This window comes from Anticarsia gemmatalis, chromosome 17 (assembly GCF_050436995.1).
Source record: "Anticarsia gemmatalis isolate Benzon Research Colony breed Stoneville strain chromosome 17, ilAntGemm2 primary, whole genome shotgun sequence".
NCBI classification, from domain to species: domain Eukaryota; kingdom Metazoa; phylum Arthropoda; class Insecta; order Lepidoptera; family Erebidae; genus Anticarsia; species Anticarsia gemmatalis.
In genome coordinates, this window is record NC_134761.1 from 2,293,285 (window position 1) to 2,318,652 (window position 25,368).

The 25,368-nt window shown below is 34.3% G+C and overlaps 1 protein-coding gene across 2 annotated transcripts in view; it reads left to right on the forward strand.

Moving 5' to 3' along the window:
- Window positions 1-25,368, forward strand: part of LOC142979986 (phospholipid phosphatase 2-like) — a 118,003-nt gene that overhangs the window by 88,341 nt on the left and 4,294 nt on the right. For both annotated transcript variants that reach the window (XM_076125238.1, XM_076125240.1), the window contains exons 3-5: window positions 22,849-23,003; window positions 24,253-24,473; window positions 25,001-25,127. In XM_076125238.1, coding sequence (XP_075981353.1) covers window positions 22,849-23,003; window positions 24,253-24,473; window positions 25,001-25,127 — 503 coding nt within the window. The remainder of the gene's footprint in view (window positions 1-22,848; window positions 23,004-24,252; window positions 24,474-25,000; window positions 25,128-25,368) is intronic.

Sequence of the window (25,368 nt, forward strand, 5' to 3'; positions counted from 1 at the left end):
TAAAGGTGTAATTTAAATGTATTTTTAAAATGCAGGCAGCTGTTTGCAGCAACTTGGCTGCAGGTATCGTGACGATAAATAATATAAATACAGTATTTTTTGTATAGGTACACTAAGTTCAGTAATTTATAAAAGTTTTTAATGTAATATTTCTTTAGTTGCAAAGTGCAGTTTTTCCACTTGCATGTTTCGTTGCAGTTAATTCGTGCAATGCAGAATGTTTTATGAGAATTTCATTTCCGTTTCTTTTATTTACAGCAAGGGTGCTTCTGTTATTCTCATAGGAAAATAAAGATTTCGTTTTATTTTGAAGCTCAGTACTACTGGTGTGCTACTTTAAAACTCAGTATTATTTTTTCTCTCATTTAAAACACCTTGTAATTATAATATTTCTGATGGATATTGTTACCTGTCAGCATTCCAATAAAAACAAAAAATATGAATTTCAGTATAAGACAGGCAGAAATGTCCTCGCGAAAAAAATCATGCCAAAAGTAGTCCTGCACAAAAATTCTCATGATAATCATTTGAGCTATACTTCTATTAAAGCTTAACAAAATAACAGCACTTTCACATTACAAGGGACAGTTGGCGCTGATCCATCATTTAGCTGGCTCAGCATAATTGGGAAGCAGGCGATCATAGAAATTGTTCAATAAGAAGGCCTATTCGTGATTCCTGTGCTACTTTCTAGCATGAGGTTTTGGGGTCATCGACACAGTGCTCTGTTTTACTGACCAGTTGTTTTTACCGGCTGATCTTGGAGCTATTTGGAGTCTGAAGTTCATGCGTTTGGGTCTTTGATGGGTGTCAAAAGTTAATTTTATTGTAAAAAAGTGATTCACCAAATTAGTCTTCTTTAATTTTAATGCACAAGTAAAAGGTCAATAACTTATTGTACCTACCGTAATCTTCAAAATATTTGATATTTCAAAGCCTCTGAAACAAAATTCTCATAAGTCATTGTTGCACTAAATTACTATGGCAAGGTGTAAACCTTTAATAAGTCTAACAAAACTACTATTCATTTTAAACCGTACCAAATATTATTCCTTATTTTAAACTCGAGATGCGAGGTTTCAGGCATATCTTAACTCATTCAAGCTCAAAGCTCAAACCTAATAATACGCTCTAACATACAATCTTTTCAACTAACTTCAAACCAAATCAAGTCCATACACATCGTGTCATAAAGCCCTTGACATCACGAGACAATGTACAGGTAAATTGATATTTATATCCACTGTTAAACGCGTGCTCTTATAAACATCGCCCACGTTTTACAAAGCACGCCTTAAGCCGCCGGCTGACGCGAAAATTAGATCTAAATGAGGGCAGTGCTTTACTAAGTTGCAAGTGCAACAACCAGACCTACAATAAAATTTGTAGTTGTACAGTTTTGATCGAAGAGGAGTGATAAAAGGGCCTAAAGGTTTATGAAGTATTTAATGTAATTTAATAACATAAGAAAAAATATTATTACTTTCATTGTGAGTTTAAAATTGTGAAGACAGAGGTGTAATACACCCACGTTTCGCCATTAGCAACGTAGGTCCAGTCTTAGGCCGGGACTCCACCAAAGCAGAGATGTGTGCGGTGTGCTGTGTGCTGTGCGAGAAGAGATGTTTTTCAGCTCGCGGGACTCCACCAAAGCGGAGATGTGTGCGGTGTGCTGTGTGCTGTGTGTGCTCGCGCGCACGGTACTAGCAAGATGGCCGGCCGGCGCGCGCGCGGGGTTCTGCGGGTTGCTAGCGGGCGAGAGGGGGGAGGGTGACATCGCTCACTGCACGCCGCTCACATCTCTCGTCTCCACTGCGCGTCGTCCGCGCACAGCTCACATCTCCGCTTCCATCGCGACATACAAATATTACACATCTCCGCACAGCGATCTCCACTGAAGCTGAGCGGAGAGGAGACGTGTCAATAACTCAATTCTATTGGTTGTTTAAAAAACATCTCCTCTCCGCTCGTCTCGTCTCCGCTTTGGTGGAGTCCCGGCCTTATGCGTGCAAGCCTATTGCCATTTATCAGGCACGTTACCACGCTGCGGACTGGCTGTTAAGAAAATATCAAACATGAATAAGAAAAGAAAAATATTGATTTTGATTTTGATTCAATCTGGGAATCGAGCCCGAGACCTCATGCCCAACAGTTAGATACAATTCTTTATTTTACACTTGTACCTACTGCGGCACAGAGCTTGTAATATAATCTTAAAATCCCATGAAATAAAAAAGCACGTTACCAGCAGCTTCCCAGCTACTGTAAACAGTTCACCGTGCACTAATAAGGCAGTAAAACCCCGAACACATTAGCGATAAGCAACATAACATTATCGCGAGATAAATGAAGCGACAACACTATCTTAATAGCAGTTTCACACCGGTTTAATACAACTATAGTATAGCGTAACCTTTCTCCGCATTCCATGGCAGACCTCAAAGGTCAATGCACATTAGAGACGTTGCAATGATTAGCAGGGCTATTTCCATAAAGAAAAATTGGTACGCTCGTGTTGCTGATTAACGTTTTTGTGAGGATTGATACGCCTAGTTTTTGGTCGCAAAACAATACAATAGTAGCATGAGACAGTGTCATAGTAAAGACACGGTAATGTAAATCAAAGTTTAAAGTGTTCGTAATAAAAAAAATACCTACAGCTAAATTGGGTGAAAAATCACAAATAAAATGCCAAATGTGCATGGCATATAATATCACTATTTAAAAATACCGAACAACAAGCTCTTAACTTAAATTAAAAGTAAACTGTACCTCGATTCTCTACCACTATCGACTACCGACAACCGGCTAGCTATCGAAATTTTGACATTTAGAATGTTCTGCCAAAGAAGTTCCTACGACGCCCGTCAGAGGCGCTGTTCAGATTTTCATGCAAAATTTCTCGATGACAGGTCGGTTGTGTCGGTAGTCGATAGTAGTAGAGAATTGAGCTACTTATTAATTGTCCTCACATAATAGTAGCAATTATACTAGTGACCTAAAAGTACCTACAGTTCCTAGTATTCTCCTGTTTTCATCAAACTTATATGTACACTAGCTGACCCGCGCAACTTCGCTTGCGTCACATAATGAATCATAATTTTCCCCGTTTTTGTAACATTTTTCACTGGTACTCTGCTCCTATTGATCGTAGCGTGATATATAGCCTATAGCCTTCCTCGATAAATGGGCTATCTAACACTGAAAGATTTTTTCGAATCGGACCAGTAGTTCCCGAGATTAGCGCGCTCAAACAAACAAACAAACTCTTCAGCTTTATAATAACTTATATGTGCATTACCAGCAAATCGTCTTATGTGTGTCTAACTTTACATGCACCCAAACTATAATTGTCTACTACTATGCAAAGTCTACATCAAATTGATATTCAGATAATCAAATGCGTATAAAAAGAACAAATTAACATAGTTTATACAGTGCGTGGGAAAGAGATAGCAATATTTACATATACTTCTCTCTCATTTTAATGTTCTATCTTTATTAGGTAGCGTTTTTCTGCTATTAATCAGCTTGACCATTCTAAATGTGTTTTTTAAGGTTAGCCATAAAGTGCATGGAAATAGCTCCATTTTACAACGGATAGATAAATTTAAATTAAATTATGATAAGAAGGAACTGAAATGGTGTTAGAAAATGGTTTTGTTTTTGAGCCTGAAACTGTGAAAAATATCATACAAAGGTTGTTAACAAAATCAAAAATTATCACATATATTACCTTTAGACCAGGGGTTCCCAACCTGTTCTTAGTCCGGGACCACTTTATACCATATTTTGACTTCAACGGACCACCAGTGGTCCGCGGACCACTGGTTGGGAACCACTGCTTTAGACTGACATGCAAATACCAAATGTTGAGTACAAATTGCTGTAAACTATAAATAAATAGTTTATATAATGTCTCGTAGTCATTCGTTCCTTGTTCCTCAACAAAAGGACATTAATTGCTGTAATATTTACGATGTGTTTGCTAATTAGCAGATAGCAAGGAGCTGAAGGTCAAAGGCATCGTAAAGTATTGCGTATCAATCTGTAGGTGGTCTTCGAGCGGGAGATAACATGTGCTTCTAACAACAAGAATGTTTAGACTAAACAATGATTTGTTTTTGAAAATGTTTTCCATAAACATTGATTTGTTTTTGGGAATATTTCTCAGAAACAAATCAAAATTGATAATGTTGAGTGGTTTGATGAAGTGATTATGTTGCATTTTTCATGCCCAATTTCAAGAAAAGGTCAAGAAATCTTTTGTCATAATATTAGTGGTTAGTTTTTGTTTCAATAATATAATCGAGCTGTAAGAAAGAAGGCTATTGTTTCTAAGCACATAAATTAAAATTTTTGAGAGAAGATTTAGTTTAAGAATTGTACTACTTAAAATACACACTTTATTTTTGTATAGTTCTTGCACTATTATTTTTCCTCCGAATACAAACGCCTTATTTGCTTGCGTCTTCAGAAGCAAATTTGATTATATTCATGCCAAATTAATAAGCGCATTCCACTAACCTTCCCTCAACAACCATTTGTGTAGATGTTTCTGTTGAATGTTTCAAATCAACACACCAAGTGTTATAAACAGTACACAAATTAACATGTGACGACAACAAAGGTTCGTAATGAGCGGCGCAACGGTGAATTAATATAAAACATTGGTCAGCCACTAATTCGGAAAGAGAAAGCATATGCGTGGGTACCGTGTGTAAGGTTTGTGGAGTAATGCGTGCTATATAGGAAAAGATAGTATAGCATTGATGGATTTCAGGAAGTCAAGGCTTCGTAATGTGTAAGGAACTAATACTTTTATAACTAGTAGGTAACTTACGCGGCTCCTAAAAATCCCAAATCTACGTTTCATTTATTTATTGTGATACTAGAAACATTAGGTATACATAAAGAAGCTTTTAGAGGAGGAATTTCTAAAAGAAGGCTGTGTTTAAATTCGGCTTTTTCAACTATCTCTATGCAAAGTCCATCAAAATCTATTTGGCAGTAAGTTTAGCCATCAAAATGTTAAGGCCTTAGCATGTATAATTTAAGGATACATTAAAATTCTAGACAAGCTTACATCTAAGTATTGAAATAAAATGCACATAAAGCTTACTTGTTCTTACATTAATATATAATTGTAAGTTAAATCCTACTCAAGGTGATCGTGTGGTTTTCATCTGACCTGTGTCGATGCGGTCGTGAGGCGTTCAACTGTTCTACAAATATCTTATAAGTCGTGGTTAACCGTCAGATAAATTGTTAACACATTATTTGGATTTAGGTATCAAATTATTAGTTTTTGTATCAACTAGTTATGCTTCCTTCATGTATTTAAGTTAGCTAATTTGTAGCTGTGTCCAAATTTGATATGTCATATATGGTTGATTCAAATAAATTATAATTATGTTTTTATTTAGGTTAAACAAATACTCTTTAAATTATTGACAATGTTACAGAAATATTTTATGCCTTTTATCCAAAGAAGAGTTAAAGACAAGAACTTAAATTAATCCACAGGCTTACATTCTCGCAGCCAAATTGAGCCTCTTGGCTTCGAGACAATATGTACAGTCCTCACCTAGTTCGAGACCTATTGTAATCCCATGTAACTTTGTAGTTTTTCTAGATTTTTTTTTTATCTTTTAATTATTTCGTAGCTTGTAGCTTCAATTTAATAAAAATGGGAATATTTCAAAGCAACACTAAACATATCTTCGCAGTGTAACACATTCCCAACGTCCCAATTGTAAACAATTCATTCGAAATATGGTGTCTATTAACATTTTTTATATTAAATATTGCGTGTAGGAGTAATCAATATGGGATGTTAACTTCTTTACTGCCGACTAGGTTATTGTTAGTGGGTCGAGCGTCAATGGCTCTATACATCAGAATACAGTGCCTCGATTCTCTACTACTATCGACTACCGACAACCGAACTGTCATCGAGAAATTTTGTATGAAAATCTGATCAGCGCCTCTGACGGGTGTCGTAGGAAACATTTTGGCAGTACATTCTAAATGTCAAAATTTCGATAGCTAGCCGGTTGTCGGTAGTCGATAGCAGTAGAGAATCGAGTGATGGACTGTCTAAATTCTATAGTTATCATCACCATTCACGAGTCTTTATGAGATCTTAGAGGTGTAACTTTGTTTCAAGGTTTATTGTAGTTTCTTTGATCGGTTTAAGGCTTTTTTAGAACAATTTTGTAATGTGTTGATGAGGAAGAACGTTTTTTGAGAGGGTTACTGCAATATATCAATGAAAAATGCAGAATTATCACTAGTAATTTTGTTTTATCTGTATTGCTGTATCTAAGCCAATAGTAGCAGAATAATAATAAATAAATTTAACCCATTACTGTCCCTTTGCTGGGCAAGAGTCTCCTCCCGTAATGAGGGAGGGATTAGGCCTTGAGTCCACCACGCTGGCCAAGTGCGGGTTGGGGACTTTGCATATCTTCAAGAACTATTCTATAGACTCTTATGCATGCAAGGTTGATTCACGATGTTTTCCTTTACCGTTGGAGCAAGTGATAATTATTTCTAATAGTTGCATATTATGCACAATGAAGATTAAGTTTGATAGCCCTTATTCTTTACATATCGACTTTGAAAAGGTCATGATTTTGAAATTATATTTTTGTCTGTTAATTACGATTGTTTTCTAAAATTTAAACTAGAAAAGTAAGTTATGTTACCTATATTAAATATAGCTTCTAATTAAAATGCATTAGTTATTACAAAATATATATTACCCTTTCTAGAAAATGGTTAACCTTTGTTTATATTTGAAATAGATATTTATAATATGACTAGAAAATTTCTACAGTATTTCATACAGCTGCGAAACGTTTACCCAGAAGCGATTGTGAGCAACTGATAAATAAATGTCACTTGTTTTATTGACGTAGCACATAAATCATAAGTCATTGTTTACTATACTAACTGAAATTAATTAATTATTTTATGAGAAAACTGTTTGTTTTATGTGGTGCTGAGTGTTTTGGTCGCAAGTGTATTTTTGTGATTGATAGCTGTAAATCTAAAAAGTGCAATTTTAATTTTTACTTTTGAATCTTCCTTAGGACAGAAAGGGTTGATTTTTTAACGGAATAGTTAACAATAATCTGAATAAATTTTAATGGTCGATTTGGGTCATACTTGTAACAAATAAATGTATTCATCCAATCATTTACAGTAAAAAAAACATCGAAAAACAAACTACTTTATTTCATTTTTACATTTCATATGTTATATTTTCATTGGGAATCTCAACGGATTTTATCACCGTTATTTGAAATTCTTGTACAATTATCATTAATTAAATAAACTAACCTTTGTCTTAACCCAAATTAACAATAACAATTACAAATACGACCAATACATTGAACAATACAAATCAATAACAAAAGTACATGAACACAAAACAATTACACAAAATAATTATCATAATTATCACTAATCTACGCACGTGGGTCTGCCTATATTAGTACTGTGGAATGTTAACGGCTAATGCAGCTATTTATAGTCCCAACTATCTACTAGTTATGTACTAGTTAATGAGTTGTTAGTGTGATAAGAGGTCGGATTTTTTAAATAAGAATAGCCATAGCTAACTGTAAGCAGTCGGTAAACGATCTGTGGGTTAAGCAACCGTTGGCGCGGTTATTCTATAGATGGGTGACCGCATAGTGATATTTAAACTGGGCGTCTCCGTGCTTTGTAAAAAAAGAGTGTAATGTAATTAATATACATTAATATTATAACCCGCAGTCAAAAGCCGGTTTTAGATTAAAGACTAAAGAGTCTTAAGTTCGATTCTCGATGGAATCAGATCTAGTAATATTATTCAGTAGCCTAATCATATCTTACCTATATTAAATCTATACCTTGCGCAGGTTGTAAACTTTGCAATATGCGTATGCAATAAGTGTGTAACAAATGAAAAAGAAAAACAATTTTTAAATTTTTGCAAGGGTTTTTCTTTATTGAATAAAGTAATAAGAAAAGTCTGCAAAAATTTAGCTTCTCTACATAACTCTATTTACTACTAAATGACCCCGCAAACTTCGTATTGCCTAACATCCGATTTTTAATCAAATAAACTCATAAATCTTTATTTTTCTTTTTTTAATTTTTTGTATGTTATTACAGTCACAATCTCACGATAGGCTCGAATAGGCATCAAACACACTACCTATTCGACCACCAACGAATAAATTCGATGCCTTTACACCAATATGTCATGATGTCCCAAATAATGACCAACACGGAAATCGAAAGTGGGCCCATTACTTATTACGTCACGCGTTTTCTATAACCCGATACTTTTAATTAAAGGGGAATTAATGGGCTTTTAAATGGTCGTGGCTTTTAATTGCCTCATTGGTTAGGTTCGTTGGTGTTAGTTGCAAAGAAATATTTTGTATTACAGGATATTTTCTCAGTAATTATTATTTTAACTGCGTAATAGCGAACTCGTATGTAAGTTAGGTAAAAAATCTTGTGGGGTTGAATTAGGGCAGCATATGAATGAATATGAGGCGGAATTAAAAAAATTGTCCAGTATTTACCGCAATTTGGATCCTAAGAACCTAGCATAAAACACATAAATAATAAGTTTTGTTAAAATTAAATCCCCATATTGTAGTCTTGTCCAATTAAACATAAATATGTACAAACACACCTACAATTAGTAAAGACGTCACACCAAACAACAAAAACAAAATAATAATACACCAATTTACACGAAAACGTGTATTTATGTATTGTTAATATAAATACTAACATGCCTAAATACAAAAGTTTGAAGGTTCAATCTATATTATTATTGAGACCGACCTTCGGCGACGGCCAAGGTTAACCTTGAATACTAAGGGGGTGAAATTAGGGTTGAAAGTTTATTTCGAAACTAGTCATTATAAAGTAAACAGCGTTAAAATGTATAGTTTACTTTTACTTTGTTGTTTGATACGAAGGTGTAATTATGTACTTGAATATTTTGGAGAAAAATAACCTTTATTGGAAACAAAGTTTATTTGAGAACCGGTCATATGGTAACGGTGATTTCTAGAATTAGTTTATAGAGTTTCGAAGTACCTATTTAAGTTTGCTCAAAAGCTTTTGATAAGAAAGTCCGAAAGTACACACGAAACTGACCGAAGCCATTTTCTTGTAACACACGACAAAATTACAGACCACATAATTTGAGTACCTGTCACCAGAAATTCATATAAGTTTCGGTATTATCGGGGAATACAGGAAACTCCTTAAAATTTTAAAAATATGTTACTTCGGAGGAGGTCGCGGTCGGAAGCTAGTATTTTATCTAGCCTTAATTCTTTATTGTTTCATGAGGTCAAGAACCTTTTCATGGCTTCCCCCGTAAAGTTAAACGAAACAGAAACGTTTGAGTAACTTTCAGGAAGTGTTCGACAATTTGGATAACGAGTTCCTTTTATTCTTTGAGATTACTCTCTTTAAGGAAACCGCTTTGACCGTTTCTGCTAAAATAACTTAGGATAAGTAGAGAATTTCTGTTCGTTAATACTTTGTTCTGCTTAGAGGTCGTTGAACTGTTTCCCTTTGAGGTTATCTCAATGCAATTGTTTCAGTCGTTGGTCTTAATTTTTAGGATATTTGCTATATTTTCTAAAGCCACGTTACACTAGAGCAGTGTCAAATGTGTCGCTAAAATTAACTCACTACTTTCGATATTATATAGTGGTGATTTGTAATCATTAACTATTGCACTGATAGCATTGCATATGCTTCCAGCCAGTTGCAATACCAGTACTATATATACACTTTTCATTACAAAAGGACATCAACGAATGCCTAAAACTTAAACTGACGGTTTCAAAATAATATAGAAATAAATACGAAACATATTCATATCTTAGTCTTTTACTCTGTAATATAAACGATTTTTTTATCGAACAAATAAATCAAACTAAAGTTACTTTACTATACGTTGTTACTTAACAAATGAAAAACACAAGTCATGTATTATCTAAAATCACTTAGTCACTTTTCACAAAAATTATCTAATATTTGCGTAATCCCACTCCCATAGGCCCGTGGGCATAGTTGCCCAATCACTTTCATAACACAGCTACTGTTACTAATTAATAAGACGCCATGACACTTTCGTTATCGAATGACGTTTCCCGTGTGTCAATTAACACGAAAATTTTCGATTACGAGTCGTAAAAGTATTATTTCTTTCATTCTTTCGAACTATGGTGCTAGAATACATAAGGTGTTATTAGCTCCTGCTTGCGACTCTATCCACGTAAAAAAATCCCGTGGTAAAAAGTATCCTATGTAATAATCTAGGTTATAAACTATCTGTGCACCAAATTTCATTAAAATCCATTCAGTAGTATTTTTTAATATTTCTATAAAAAATCAATTTAATATCGAAATAGCGTTGAGCATCGTGATTTTGACAATAAATGAATTAAACTCGGTTGAGTAGTTTCAGACATCATCATCATCATCATTGGCCTGTATCCATCTGAATGTCTCATTTCATTGTGTTTAATAGATAATATTTAAATAATTTAGGTGAAGATAAGGCTAAAACTAAAGAGTTATGAGTAATCAATCAACGGATATAGTCTATACTCATATTACAATAAATTCGCCTGACAAGAATAAATCTATATCCGGCCACATTAAAAAATCTATCGCCGGACGTCAATTGACGCTTCCCGCATATATTTAGTGCTTGAATAAAAAAGACAACATGCTGTATTTATTCAGGATATACATTTATACAGCGTGTTCTCAAAAGTATTAATTATTGTCGCTTTCTATTTCAATTATAATTGGTATTACACATTTCTGTAAATATTTCAGCTAAGTTTGCTTTGGGTAATATGTTTTTTAGTTTTTTATCTAACTGATTTGCGCGTCGCCGCTTCCGTGTAATTTGTATTGAATACAAAAATATAGTTAAAAGTTGGTTTGTATTGCTAATAAGAAAAGAGTTTATTTTCTAAAAAGCCTTTTTAATTTATACTCGATGCATGTCGTTAGAATACCATATTAACATATTTAACGTTGACATACACATTTCCTGTAAATAATCTCAATATATAAACATAAAGGAAAACAAGAAAATACTCGTCTAAAGAATGTTATAATCGACATGAAAATCTTAATTAAAACATTCTCTCGAATCAAGCTTTCTTTCCTTTGAATATTCTAATATAATCCGGCTTACTGGCTATTTATAATCGAGTTGTTAGTCGATTACAAGATAAATTGGTTCATCACTATTCGAAATCGACTAAACCGGTCAAATATAGGTGCAGGAGATTATCGCTAGCTTGTGAGAAATGTGATAATATTGGAGACACTTAGTAATATAATTGTATTGCTATAAATGATAACATAAAGTATTGCAATGCAATTTTCAACACTCTGCATAATCGTATTACCATTCTTTTATATTCGGATTTAGTGCCTTTTTAAATGTTTTTGGAACTCCTAGTAGGTACCTATGATAAATTTATCAGACAAATTATTTCAATATTTAAACGATAGTCTTAGAAAATGGTCCAAATTATCTAAACTAATATTATAAAGCTGAAGAGTTTGTTTGTTTGATTGTTTGTTTGTTTGTTTGAACGCGCTAATCTCAGGAACTTGATGGGTACATAAACTACATAACTTTCCTATCTATACTAATATTATAAAGCTGAAGAGTTTGTTTGTTTGAACGCGCTAATCTCATGAACTTCTGGTCCGATTTGAAAAATTATTTCAGTGTTAGATAGCCCATCTGTTGAGGAAGGCTATAGGCTATATATCATCACGTTACGACCAATAGGAGCAGAGTACCAGTAAAAAATGTTACAAAAACGGGGAAAATATCACCCATTCTCTCTTATGTGACGCAAGCGAAGTTGCGCGGGTCAGCTAGTTCCTTCACTTAAGACAGCCATTGATGTATTTTGTATGAAAACAATATCAGCGCCTCTAGCGGATGCTGTACGAACTTATTGTTTAGAGCATTTAAATGTCAAATTCTCAATGATCGTAAGTACTTACTGTAGAGAATAGCCTCAAGTAGAGGGAAAGTAATAAGTTAAATTTATTATTTCCTAACATAACTGGTTAAAGCAATTGCAGTAAAAACTTCTAACATCACACTAATAGAGTTATTTATAAGCTAATAGTATAGGATCCCGCTATACAACGACCTTATGGCTGGTTGATGGCTGAAAGATATTTTATATCAATTAAAATATCACAATAAATATATTGTAAAAAAGTGTTTTTTTAAACCCACTGGCTTGAACAAATTCCATTCTCGAAAATATGAAACCTATAGAGTGTACAAACATTAAGTTGACAAATTATTTTTGCCTCACAACTTTTGGGTAGACAGGATAAACAGGTAAACTGCTTTGGAATTTGTTCATTAACCAAGTCAGCATAAATAAACAAACATATTGGTAATTAATCATATGCTGCATTGTAATTTTTTAGACAACCCGTTCGAAATATATTAAACAAAAACATTACTTATCATCCATTAACCAGCTTGGTAAAGGTCGATATATCGGGGTCTTAGACTATTATAATACAAGTATGTATATACTAAGCTACCTTCGCGAGGACACTGCAACTGGCTAACCTGTGGTCAAGTAGCCGATCAGGTTTCCCAGACAGTTTGTTATCAAAGGCATAATAGACTGATAAGAATTGCAGTTGGATTCGCGATAGGAATGCGGATGGAGACTTTCTATGTATACAAGGGCTAATGAAGTTCTCTGCATAATCAAGTTATTTATATATTTAATCATGAATAACTGCTGTGATAGCTGGTGTGTATTCATCTCCTAACAAGAGGCCGAAAGTTCAAGAAGTTTGTGTAAATTGGCATACACATGAAATTGCGAGTAAATTTAGAGGCATGAGATTTTTGTACACAGTTTTTGAAGTTACAACTTTTACAAGATACCTACCCACTCCAGTACCCCACAGTTAATGTGATGGACTTAACCTCTAGGCCCTCTGTCATTCCGAGGGAAGGATGTTGCCCAATTTAACCCAACACTGTCCCAATGCCCTAAGGTCCTTAAAAAACCCAGAACGAGAGAAAAGTCTGATTATTATTTTATTTTAATATTTATAATATATTAACTTCTGAAGTCCCCAACCCGCACTTGGCTAGCGTGGTGGACTCAAGGCCTAACCCCTCCCCTTCGTTTGGGAGGAGACCGTTGCCCTGCAGTAAGACAGACATGGGTTATTTAAAAAAAACTTCTATAATTTACACTACAATGTTGTTCGCTAGCTGCTTACTACAGTTCCTTCGCGCTAAATTAACCTTACGTCTTTAAACAGTTGCAGGTGAATTTCAGGTCATTTCCCTCAATTCAAAATTCAACATTACATAACAACATTACCATGTCATTGTGTAACACCGTATATAATCGTTATTGAGTGTAACACTTGTAGGTATATGGAGCAGTCAGTGTTTTAAACGTGACAAGATTCGACACAGTGACAAAACAACGTGCACTAACATTCCTGACTGGTTTATTTTACATAATATTAGAATTATGGTTCAAAGAAATGGAAAATATTATTTGAATTTCTTTTTTAAATAATATTATCTGCGTTTTAGGTACAGACCGCCGGAGATCGTTTGCAGTGGAGTTCTATGGGGGAGACCTTTGCCCAGCAGTGGGACGATACAGGCTCATAATAATAATGATAAATAATATTATGTGTTTGTGACCGTAGTCCGTGCGTTATTGTATGAGACTGCTGTGGAGAGACTTTGGTGGCCGTTTCTTGATTTTTAAAGCTATCATTTGACAATATCTGTCGGAATTTTCTTAGTAGCAACCTGGACTTTGCCATGACTATGTTACGTACTTTGTAGGAACCGGAGGATGACCCCATTGCCAGAGACTCTCTATTTAAAAAGGGATTTTTTTCTTTATTGCTTGTACTGCTATACACCTTCGATTATAACAAAGCTAAGATATCTCCAATACTTAGTAAATTGTCTCTATCCCGAGTTTATTTCCTTAACCCTAAATTGTTTTTAAACGAATGGCTCACATTTATAGATACAATCAGGTGTTTGACTCGAGTTAGAAATACTGCATCAATCTTTATCTACCAATCTGGCCATATGAGGACTAAACAAGGTACAAATATGGTCATATATGCGTGAGGTCACACACTATCGAAATGGGTATTTGTACTTATTGAATTATTTAGTAGCTTTGGCAAATAACTGAAATAAATCTGACCTGCAAGATTAGTTCAAGTTATTGAAGTTAAAATAGACTTATAAGATAGTTTTGAAGTAAGATACGTCCTGAATTATAAAATTTTGTAAGAACGAGTGAACAAATATCAAGTTAACTTTTTTTTGCCGAGAACCAAAGTCATGCAAATTCGTCCTACTATAGTATAACGGTTACTTTATTGTTTAAACGCTATTTGAAACTGTATTCTTATTCATTATGCCTTATTAATATAGTGTTTTCGAAATTAAACGTATATTCATACGAGTTGTAATAATAATTAGTGAAAATTAATCCAAATGCACATACACATAACTTTAAGGTATTTGGTAAGTCAAGAAAGCATGGAAATCTACGATACAATAGTTTCAGAAAGCTAGCAAAAATGCATACAAATATTTCCTTTTCTCAGGACTAACGACCTGAAGAAAGTAATATGAATATTGAAAGACATTTAGTTATTCTTTCCTCGTAAAGCGAGAGTAACTGCCGGCGCTAAGGCTGCCTGCATATCGAGCGATTACAGCCCACATAGTAGTCGCAGCCTCAACGCAAACACAATTACAGCTCTTTGTGGTAGTAGTGGCTACCAGTCGTCACCAGTAAACCGCTAGCAGTAAGGTTATTCTACGTTGATCGGATCGCAGGTACAAAAAAAGAACCGACTTCTGTTATAACCGAGAGGGCACGTGATGCGAGCTTCAAAGCTTGGTCGACCCCCGCAGTTGGCGTTTCGACTCAAGATTCGTACCCGCGAATTCTATGTTAGCAATTTAGCATACACTACCACAAATATTTTAAAAAGTATTTGAAAATCTTATCCGCATCACAAAGTCGTGTCTAGTGGCTCAATATGCAAGCAGCCTACGACTGCATGCTAAAGTCGATTACAATGAGTGGCGCCGCTAGATGGCGCCACCTGTTGTGTGCGCTTTCACGCTTGTTTGAAACTGTGAAAATTAATGTTATGGCCTGTGTTCAGCTCTGTGTAGTTTCAGGAAGGAATGTGTTCATTGTTTAGTTATGACATTTTAATATTGTTTGCTACGTTTCTTCGTAATTTATGTGTATAATAATAATTGTTTATATATTTAAGTATTTATTTATTTATACATTTATACATTTATTACCGCCTTACATTAACAGTATTTACTACACATGTAAGTTATAGGTACATTGTACATAACATTTTATTGTTAAACTGGTCTGTCGCGGCTTTGCTTGAGTTACACTATATTAATCTTAGCAAATTTTACAATAATTAAACTTTCCTCGAGAATCTATCTCGTAAAGACGTCATAACGATAGTAGGTAATGCGACATTTTTATAAAACAGATATTTTATCAATTATTAAGGTATCGTTTTTATACATATCATCATCGCAACCAAGATCTATCCCTAATAAATCCCGCACCTTATCAGTCACCTTTTTATCACTCTTTAATTAACACATCTAATTAACTACCTAACACCTGTCAGTTCTAAATCTAGCGCATCAAACTTCAAAGGAGCATACATCTAAAATTGGCATCCATCCCACTATGCCGGTATGTGACATCATATTAAACCGTAAATGTCGTCTGCTAAATATGGTGCGATAGACATAACAAAAATATGAAGAGGTTATTGACCGCTTATGATTTATACGTACGGCACGATATTTTGTATCGATTTGAAAAATTACGTAAGGGATTTTTGTTGCAGTTTTTTTTGTTTGTTTTATTATTTTATTTCAAATCTTTAATATAGATTTAATAAATTGTAGTTGAGTTGGTAAATTAAATCTTCCCTTTACTGTATTTCTTGTAAGTATTTGCTATTTTCATGGAAATATCTGAGTTATAGATAACAGCCGAATTGTCACGCTATTCTCAGCTTATTCAGCCCCGATTATACGGTTTTTTTTAAAGACTTAACCATTAACCATAAATCAAGAGCTGTTTTCAAGGGACTTAAAAAAAATTGGAGATTTTACATTTGGTTGTTAATAATTATAAAAAAATAACTACAAATACGAATCAGACGGTGAGCATCCCTACCTCAAAAACCTCTTTGCATACGTCATCCAATTATCGTAACGTTATGAAATAACGTATGACGATAAATAAGAACGGTCGTTGACTTAATCATTTAAAGCTGTCAACAGAAATGGCTGCTACTTCATGATTAAGATACCATATGGGATGAAGATTAGCATAGACTGTGCTTGTTGCTTTGTTTTACTAAAGAGCTGTACCTTTTATGATAGTGTTAGGGGTCAAGGCTGTTTTTCTGAGGTGATAGTTCATTATGTATGATATTATGTTGGACAGTATGTAATATGTCAGGTGCCTCCAAATGAGTCTTAATTAGAAGCATACTACGGTCTTAGGTCATCATAAGCCGTAAGTACTAAGTGCTGCAATGCGGTCAGTTCATAGATTATACCAAGTGTCTGATAGCCTATCTCATACAAAAGTGACAGCTTATAAGCTATCCGATAGATATTTAGAAGAGTTGAAATGAGGGATTACTTTAATTGTACTTCCCATTGTGTTGTTATATTAACGATTTTTTATAATAACTGCAGGTTTAGACTAGGTTTATGTGCGATATAGTCATAACAATCGGTTTAGCCAAACGCGAGATAATCGCGCTTAAACATACATGCACATATCCCAACTCGCAACTGGCCAGCGTGGTGGTCTCAAAGCCTAACTCCTCCCCCTCGTTTGGGAGGAGACGCTTGCCCTGCAGTGGGACAATAATGGATTAAAAAATCATACAAATGTAAATTCTAAAGTAAAATCTACTATACTAAAGGTCTTAAGTAGTACCTTATTCGACCTAATTAATACAAGTAATTAAATCCAATAAATGTAATATTGCGTTACACGTGGTTCCACCTGTGTCTAGTACAACCGCAAATAGATCGTACTGTAATAAATATCTAGATTATTGCAACAGGTTAGTAATTAAAGATTGCAGAGTTAATTAGAACAGGCTGTAAAGTTGGCCGTGTTTTAATACTTTTACATAAGTACGCTTGTTTACACGTCAATCAAGAAAATAAGTATTTAGGTACCTATATTTACGCCTATGATTATGAAAGTTGTTGGCTTGCGTGTATTGAAATATTCTTACTTTTCTAATAAAATACGAGTTTTTTTAAGAATTCCAGCCAACTATTAAGATTTTTTTTTTCACATTACTTTCCACTGTTTGAAATATCTTTTTCTTGTTATCGTATGGTTAGTGGTCAACCTAGTGTCAAAGTTGTTCAAACCGCCCGAAGGCCTTTGACGTGGCTTTGGTGGTGCTTTGTGGTATGAAATATTTGAACATACATTGAAAAATCTCAAAAGCAGTTACATCTCCGGGGTTGAACCCAAAACGAAACTACATTTGCAATCACATACACTACAAATTAGGATCCCGCGAAGTCCTTTCACCTGACCCGGTTCTTTGCAGCCTGAAATATCATAGCCACTAAACTTTAAGCCCTCTTTACTTAAAGGCCTCTAACTTCTTTTACCCGAACTTTTTACTATTTCTAGAAAATTGCCTTAAGATTGCCGTAAACCCTTCACTATTATCAAAGTCTTGCACCGAGACTAATTGCAGATATTTATTGTGTAACTAGCAATAAGAACACGCAGACTCCCTTGTTTTATAACTACAAAGATGAAGCAATCAGCGTAATAAGCCCTAGCCGCTCTCTCCGATTAACTTGTAACAATTTACTCTTACAAGTGCTCAGAGCTAGTTGCGCTCTATGGTCGGTAAACAATAAGTTACAGCGACTTTTGGTATGGATATTTTAGAGATGGGTGGTCGTTTAGTAGCATTTAATCCTAGAGTCTTTGTACTGGACTATAGCGGTCAAAATATATGAATGGAAAAGTCTTAATTTTTGCTTGAATGGTGAAGGAAAACTTCGAGAGAAAACCTTGCATGCTAAAGATTTTTCAAACTACTCTTCAAGGAATTGATGAGTGAAGCTCTTCAATATCCCAATTCAGCGTGATGGACTCGACAGCTGATTCATCTCTCAATTTGGGAGGAGATTAAAACAATATTATAAGATTTTTTGTTAACAGTCATGGAAAATATTCTAAACAGAGTCCTTTAAACAGATCCTCAGAACATGTTACCACAAGGCGATTGTTGCTGTAATCTGTACTTAGTTAGTGCGGCCAACTCAAGGCCTAGCCCAACACTTTTGATTTCTCATTCAAGTGCCAGTCATGAACTGCAATAACCCAGTAGTCATATATCATTAGACCGCCTCAGAAGCCGTCGTATTAACGATTAGTACCGCCACACTTTATAGATGATAAGTTGCCTGCCTACTTCTTTGTGATTCATGACTGGAATGAACTATAGGTTCGCTACACACATTTGTACGTACGTTCACGATATGATTCAATACCGTTTCGGATCATTAATTATATAGAATATTAGTTTAATTATTGTTTTTTTAAAAGTGCGCACGGTATATAAGGTCGTCTATATATAGATTGTATAGGTATAGGGCCGTTACAAATACAGTAAAATCCTTTGTACAATACAATACTGTGCCGGTGTAATCACTAACATCTAGGTATATGAGTTGTTTTCCGACTTAATGTGATTCATAAAATGTATGAAATACATACATTCGTTATTATTTTTGTATTATGAATTAAATCAAGGGCGACCACATCACAGATGGCACGAAGATCTTACCGCCTTTTTAGAACCTCCGTGCGTGGGTATAAATTACTCAAAATAGGGATTTTTAAAAAGGGGAAGCCTTTGCTTAGCTGTGAGACACAAAAGAAAGCTAAAAAAATAGTTATGAAACGAGGTTATAAATACTTTTAAGCAGCGTTCAAGTAATCCAACTATTGACATCATCAACTCCTTATACTCGAATAAAATACTCGCTACAAATTCTATACAACACAACGCCTTTGAGCATTACTCGATATAGCCCTTAGAAATCGTATTATTTATATCTTACACATAAACAACATTACAAACCTGAATTTAGGAAATAACGTCCAGTCTAGTTCATATTTACTATTTTATTGACTTCAATCGCCTTTGTAGTTGCAAAACAAGCCAGTTTTGGTTATTTGAGATAAGACTTCAATCAGTAAGATATGTAGAGTTAAATTAAATGCAAATAAGGGTTCAATGTACTCTGCGATAGCTGTGAAGAAATTGTGTTAATACAATCATTGTTTGGTCAGTTATGTTCTGTTTTTTTTTTCAATAAAATATAGAGTAGTAATTTGATATTTTTGGACCTACTTTATAAAAATTAAGCCTAGATTCAGAGCAACCGTTGCCTCGAATACCAGATAATAAGACCTATAAAGCTGTAATAATAAATTATTTTGTCTTATATAACAACTTTTATATTTGAAAGTGTGAGGGAGATGAACTATTTTACTTATTTTAAAAGTTTGAAGCAAACCTATTTTATTTAATATTTCATTACCACTGTGTCATATCCAGATGTAGTCGTTTATTTCTTCCTAACAGTATTTTGTACCTATACCTTATTCTTTACTTTGTAAAGCTCTTAGTTAAAATCAATCGTCAATGAATCTTATTGCAGATAATATCTTTAAACAAAGCTTTTCTCAAGCGGCCATAAAATGCTGATTTTTAACAATCTTCAAGTCTTTATTGATCATTAAATATAGTCCACATACTTCAAGAATACCGTCATACCATGAATTTACTACAAAAGAGACGTCGAACCATTGTTGTCCATTGACAAGTTTATTCCCCATAAAATCATGTTATATGACCATAACCGTCATTGGACTGATATTTATTTTTATGGCCGGAAATTAAAAATTATGTCAAGTATGTTTTTATGGGGTTTGGTGAAATATTAATGGGAATACTTTGAAGTTTTAAAAAAGATAAATATATGAAGATTCATACTTCTGAAGTTTATTTTTTTGCATGAAAACATCATTATTTATAGTGTGATAATATTTTTATAGGAAATAAAAATAATTACTTACATTTTTTTAATGAGGAACATTACGGCTTTTTAGTTATTAAGTATCTAAAAGAAATGTAGTTTTTAAAAATAATTTGCCAACCTGCCAAATATATTATTACTCCTTATCGTGTCGAAGAAAGACAAAGAAATAGATTCACATTAAAAATAACTTGAACTACAAGTCACACAACTTAAAAATCATACTAATTCTTAAGCATTCAGTTTGTTACATTTAACTCTCAAGAAAGTTTAAAAATAGTAAACATTTAACTTAACTATAAAAGGTACAAGTAAAAGTACTTTTCTTCACGTCCATTCACTCAATCGGCCCACATTTTATTGTGCAAGTACGGATATGTAGAAACAGGTGCGACTAACTCGTGGGCTACTTGATTGATTGTATAATGAATACCTAGGGGATAAAATGTAGTAATTCTTAAACCAAGTAAGAAATTTTAATTAGTTTATACTGAACTGTTAGAAAATTAAAGTATTATGAAAATTGACATTCTCTTGCAAAAGACATAGCAAAAAGCAATAAGAGAAGGTTTTAAAAGCTTTACGTGTTATTATTTTCGCAAAACGATAAAAAATAAATATAACAAAATTCTTTTCAGTAACCTTAGTTTTTAACTATAATAAGGCTATATAAAGTTATTTTGATCTATCGAAATCGTAATAATAATTTAATAAATAAAGAGCTGATAAATATAAAAACAGTAGGTATAACAGAACAAACACATTTTTTTAAACAAATTCAAACGATGCATTAAAACAAACAAAAGGAATCTCAAACACTCTCTCATTATATAACCATTAAAAAACTATTAGAACAAAAATAATAAAAACGCCAACTTAATGGCCACATCGCTACAAAACTATTGCATTAAGTCATTGTAAAGCATTCAAGCCGTTTTGTTGACAGAACCACTTGTCAGAATAAATGTGGGGCCACTAAATCCGCGAGTAACGAATTACATCCGTACTCGATACATTTTATATTAGATTGTGAAATGATTTTTGCATATTTAATTTATCAGTTTCCTGCTTCTATAGACCGACAATGTTAAGAAATGGGGTAAACGTGATTTATTCAATTAAATTATCGGTACTGCAATATTCATTATTGCAATTTAAACGATTCATTTAATAGCGCGCCACCCCTTTTTGTGAAAATATCTACTTATAATTTATATTGCTATCCAGGAACAAAATATAAATAGAATACGGAAATTAACGCAAAAACGCATTTTACAAAAGTTACATTGGCCGTACAATCAGGCTAAGGAATTCAAAAACACACAATGCGAAAGTGCAAAAGTCATTACTCCAATCAGTTTAGTACTAGAAAATGCCATCATTTACCTTTAGGTCAATTAACGCAAATCTAAACGAATCAATTACGAAAACCATGAAAAATCTTTAATCTCACTTATAAATCTGTACACTCAAATAAACTTGCAATACTTCCAAACCCTTTCTAAGCTAACCTACTAAATACCCTACAATTATTTTAACTATCACTTCAATCTACGTTTTCAAATAACTGCAAATTATCTTAAGACTTATCTCGAGACTTGTATGACTTTATTTGCACTTGCGAACAAGTTTAGTAAGTTATTACTGACAGGGTATATTTATCTATCCTTTGTTGTATGCAAAGCCTTGTTTTGAATTATCAGAACCTTTTACTATAGGGAAATAAACAACTTCGAAAAGGATATTAGTCTTTATTCTATAACACTGCATGAGATCACGCCTGTTGCTTCTAAAGATGTAGGCAGAGGTGACACAAATACATCCGCAATTCACTATCGACATTGCTGGTTCCATGTTAAAGAAAATGAGCCTATTGCCGTATACACCATATTATTATAACCAATATCTGAGCTATAATTAAGAATGATCCAACAAAAAAGTGAAGTGAAATTTGCTGTTTAAAATTGTATAATAAGTTAAAAAATATTATTTTTATCTGATTTTTGTGGGTTCTACATATTTTACCCATTTTCCATACAAATGCATAATATCTCATATTAACGTAATATTTCGATAGCTTCCCTCGTGGTGCACTTTATAAACAACCGTAATGAGCTTCCGGCAAGTTATCAGTAACGCATTGAACTCAAAACCTTTCTGGACCTTTCTAACTGTTCGTTATCTTTGAAGAACGTTTTTTCTACGATACTGTTCTATATTTTATTGCAACTGCAATATAATGAAATCGGTTGAAAATGGATCCAAGAAATAGAATTGTATTAGAAAATCATAAAATATCATTTATTACATACGGTGTTAACTAAAAAAAAAATAGTTTATTTGTAGGAAAGAAGAAGCCTGAGAAACTAAAGAAAAACTCTTCTTAACTAAAATTAAACAAAATACTAAGCCGGAGTATAACCCTACTAAAATGGTTAACTTAGAGTCAGCAATTTTCCCTTAAAACCAAGTAGCATTCCAAAACTCAGCCAACGACTGCGAAGCAAGTTATAAACAACAACAAAACCATACTTACTTTCAACAGCTTATATCTTTTTCATATATTAACCTGTTCCTCTCTTTGTCCACAGTTGGAGCAGTATGCATAGTCCTCGAGGTGGGCGCGCTGCCGAGCCGCCGCGCGGGCTTCACGTGCAACGACCCCGCACTCTCCTACCCTCACACCGGAGACACCTTCACCATCTCCCTGGTGGCAGCCATCACTGTGGTTGTGCCTTACCTACTTGTAAGTATTAACACTATTAAGGCTTTAGCATAGACTTGTTAGTTATTTTTTCTTCTTCTTATCGTATGGTTAGTTGTCAACCTAGTGTCAAAGTTGTTCAAGCCGCCCGAAGGCCTTTGACGTTGGTTATTTAACGTGTGAAATTTATAAGGTATTAGAGAACTAGAGAGTAATATAAAAGAAACAGAAGATTTAAGATTGATGCCAGTAATTGGGATGTAACAACGACAACGTCAATTCGACCGAGTTGAAAACGATCTAATGCCGTTTGACAGCTACTACGCCGTACATTGCCATTTTTTTCAGAATAAAAGGGCATGCGTTTCGTCAAAGCAGCAATGTACTGTATCAATTTGACACCATCTAGTCGTCAACTGAGATACCCAACTCTCGAAACTCCTTATCACCGACTGACCGAAAATCGCGGTATAGTAGCTCATTTCTCTACAGTTGGTACTGTCGAGTATCGATAGTTAGACATTTAAAATGTACTGCCAAAATAGTTCCAACGGAGCCCGCTCCAGGCGCTGATCAGATTTTCGTGTAAAATTACTCGATAGCTAGCCGGTTGACGGTAGTTGATAGTGGTAGAGAATCGAGCTACAGTCTAAATACGTCTTTAATCGCCGTTGTAGTGGCCACAATTAATAATGCACAGTTGCACACAGGTGCGTTTTGTTTAAATGTTTTATTTATGAGTGGTTAATGATTGATGTCGGATGTAAGAAAGTATGTCTTCACTATGATTAATGAGAATAAAATGCTTTGGTGGTCTTGTACTGGCTTGTGCAGTTATGTGCTACTATTGATCATTGAATTAAGATTCTTATGTAGGATTTGTATTATTGATAACATTTCTACAAAAATATGTCAATAAGATCATAGTCTAAAGTGATCTGAAAATACTTAGAGCATATTCTAGATTTCTATAGAAGTAGTTTGCTAAAATAGGTACGTATCTGCTCGAAAAAAGATGTGTAGCTTTTGTACGCCAGTACTCAAAGATTTCCCTAGTAAAAAATATACTTGTATATTTTTTATAATTCTGTGTCACAAATCGACACTATGAACGACCTTCATAGGTCGAACATAAGGTTTCCTATTAGCCCAAATTTCAATGAAACATAAACTTATAATTCTATTAATTGCAAGAACTAGGACCATACCATTTTATTGGCTCAAAACTCTTAATAAAAATAAACTAGAACTTGAAAAAGTTGCAAAAACTAACTCATATTTTTATCTCCAGCTATGGGCAGTAGAAACAACACTTCAACAAGAAGACGAATACAACCTAAAGAAGAGCAAGTACATCACCAGCGCGAAGTCTGCAGCTCTCATATACCGGGACTATATCTACGGGTCCATCGTCAACCTCACCATATTGGAGGTCGTGAAGTGCGTGGTCGGATCTCCCAGGCCTACGTTCTTTGATCTGTGCAAGCCGGATACGGCTAGCACTTGTAATGAGTAAGTATCTGAAGTTTGGGCTAAATTATTCGTTTACGGCGTTGCCATAAACATACATATATAATAATATGCTTATTTTCTTAGGGTAGCCTTTTTTATTCGTTAGCTGTAGCCTCAAATATGTATATTATTTTTGCCATTTGTAAATATACTGCATATTTGAAATTTGTCGATTAGAATACAAAATCCAAGTCAATAGTCTGTAGTTCTGGTAAAACAAGAAGCTTGATAAAATATACCTTTAGATATGCTGGTTTCGGATAGTCATAAACGTAGCTCGTGAAACACAAAAGTGAGGGATGTTGGGTCTTCCGTTGTTACAACGACATTTGGTGTCTTGTTATCATGTTGCTGACCAAAAGCTTAAATCAACCTAGAGTATCTTACGTACTTGAATCAATCTACAAAACCACCGTATTATGTAGCCTTTTTCCTATGTGTGGTCCTTGATCCTACCTCCGTTTCTTTCTTTTTCTTGCCTAATCATATTAACTTAGTACCAGTGCTAATAATGTGTTCTTTCACAGTTCGGAGTACGTGAGCAGCTACACGTGTACCTCAACGAAGTACTCCAGGTACTTGCAGATCGACTCGAGTCGCAGCTTCCCATCTGCGCACGCGTCACTATCCGTCTACTGCGGATTGTTCTTAGCTGTAAGTATACAATTAATATTTTAGAATGAAATTTAATAAATATTTCTTGAAGAAGTGTGAAGGATAAAACTCGCATTTGGTATGCGTAAATAGTCTCAAGACCTAACCGCGCCCTCATTCCCGGAGAAGGCTGCTGCCAACAGTAGGACATTTATCTATATGACTGCTGCAAGGGTCTCGAGTTCAAGTGTCAGGTTGGGTCCAGATATTTGTGCGGGTTTTAAAGCCCCAAGATCTTTTG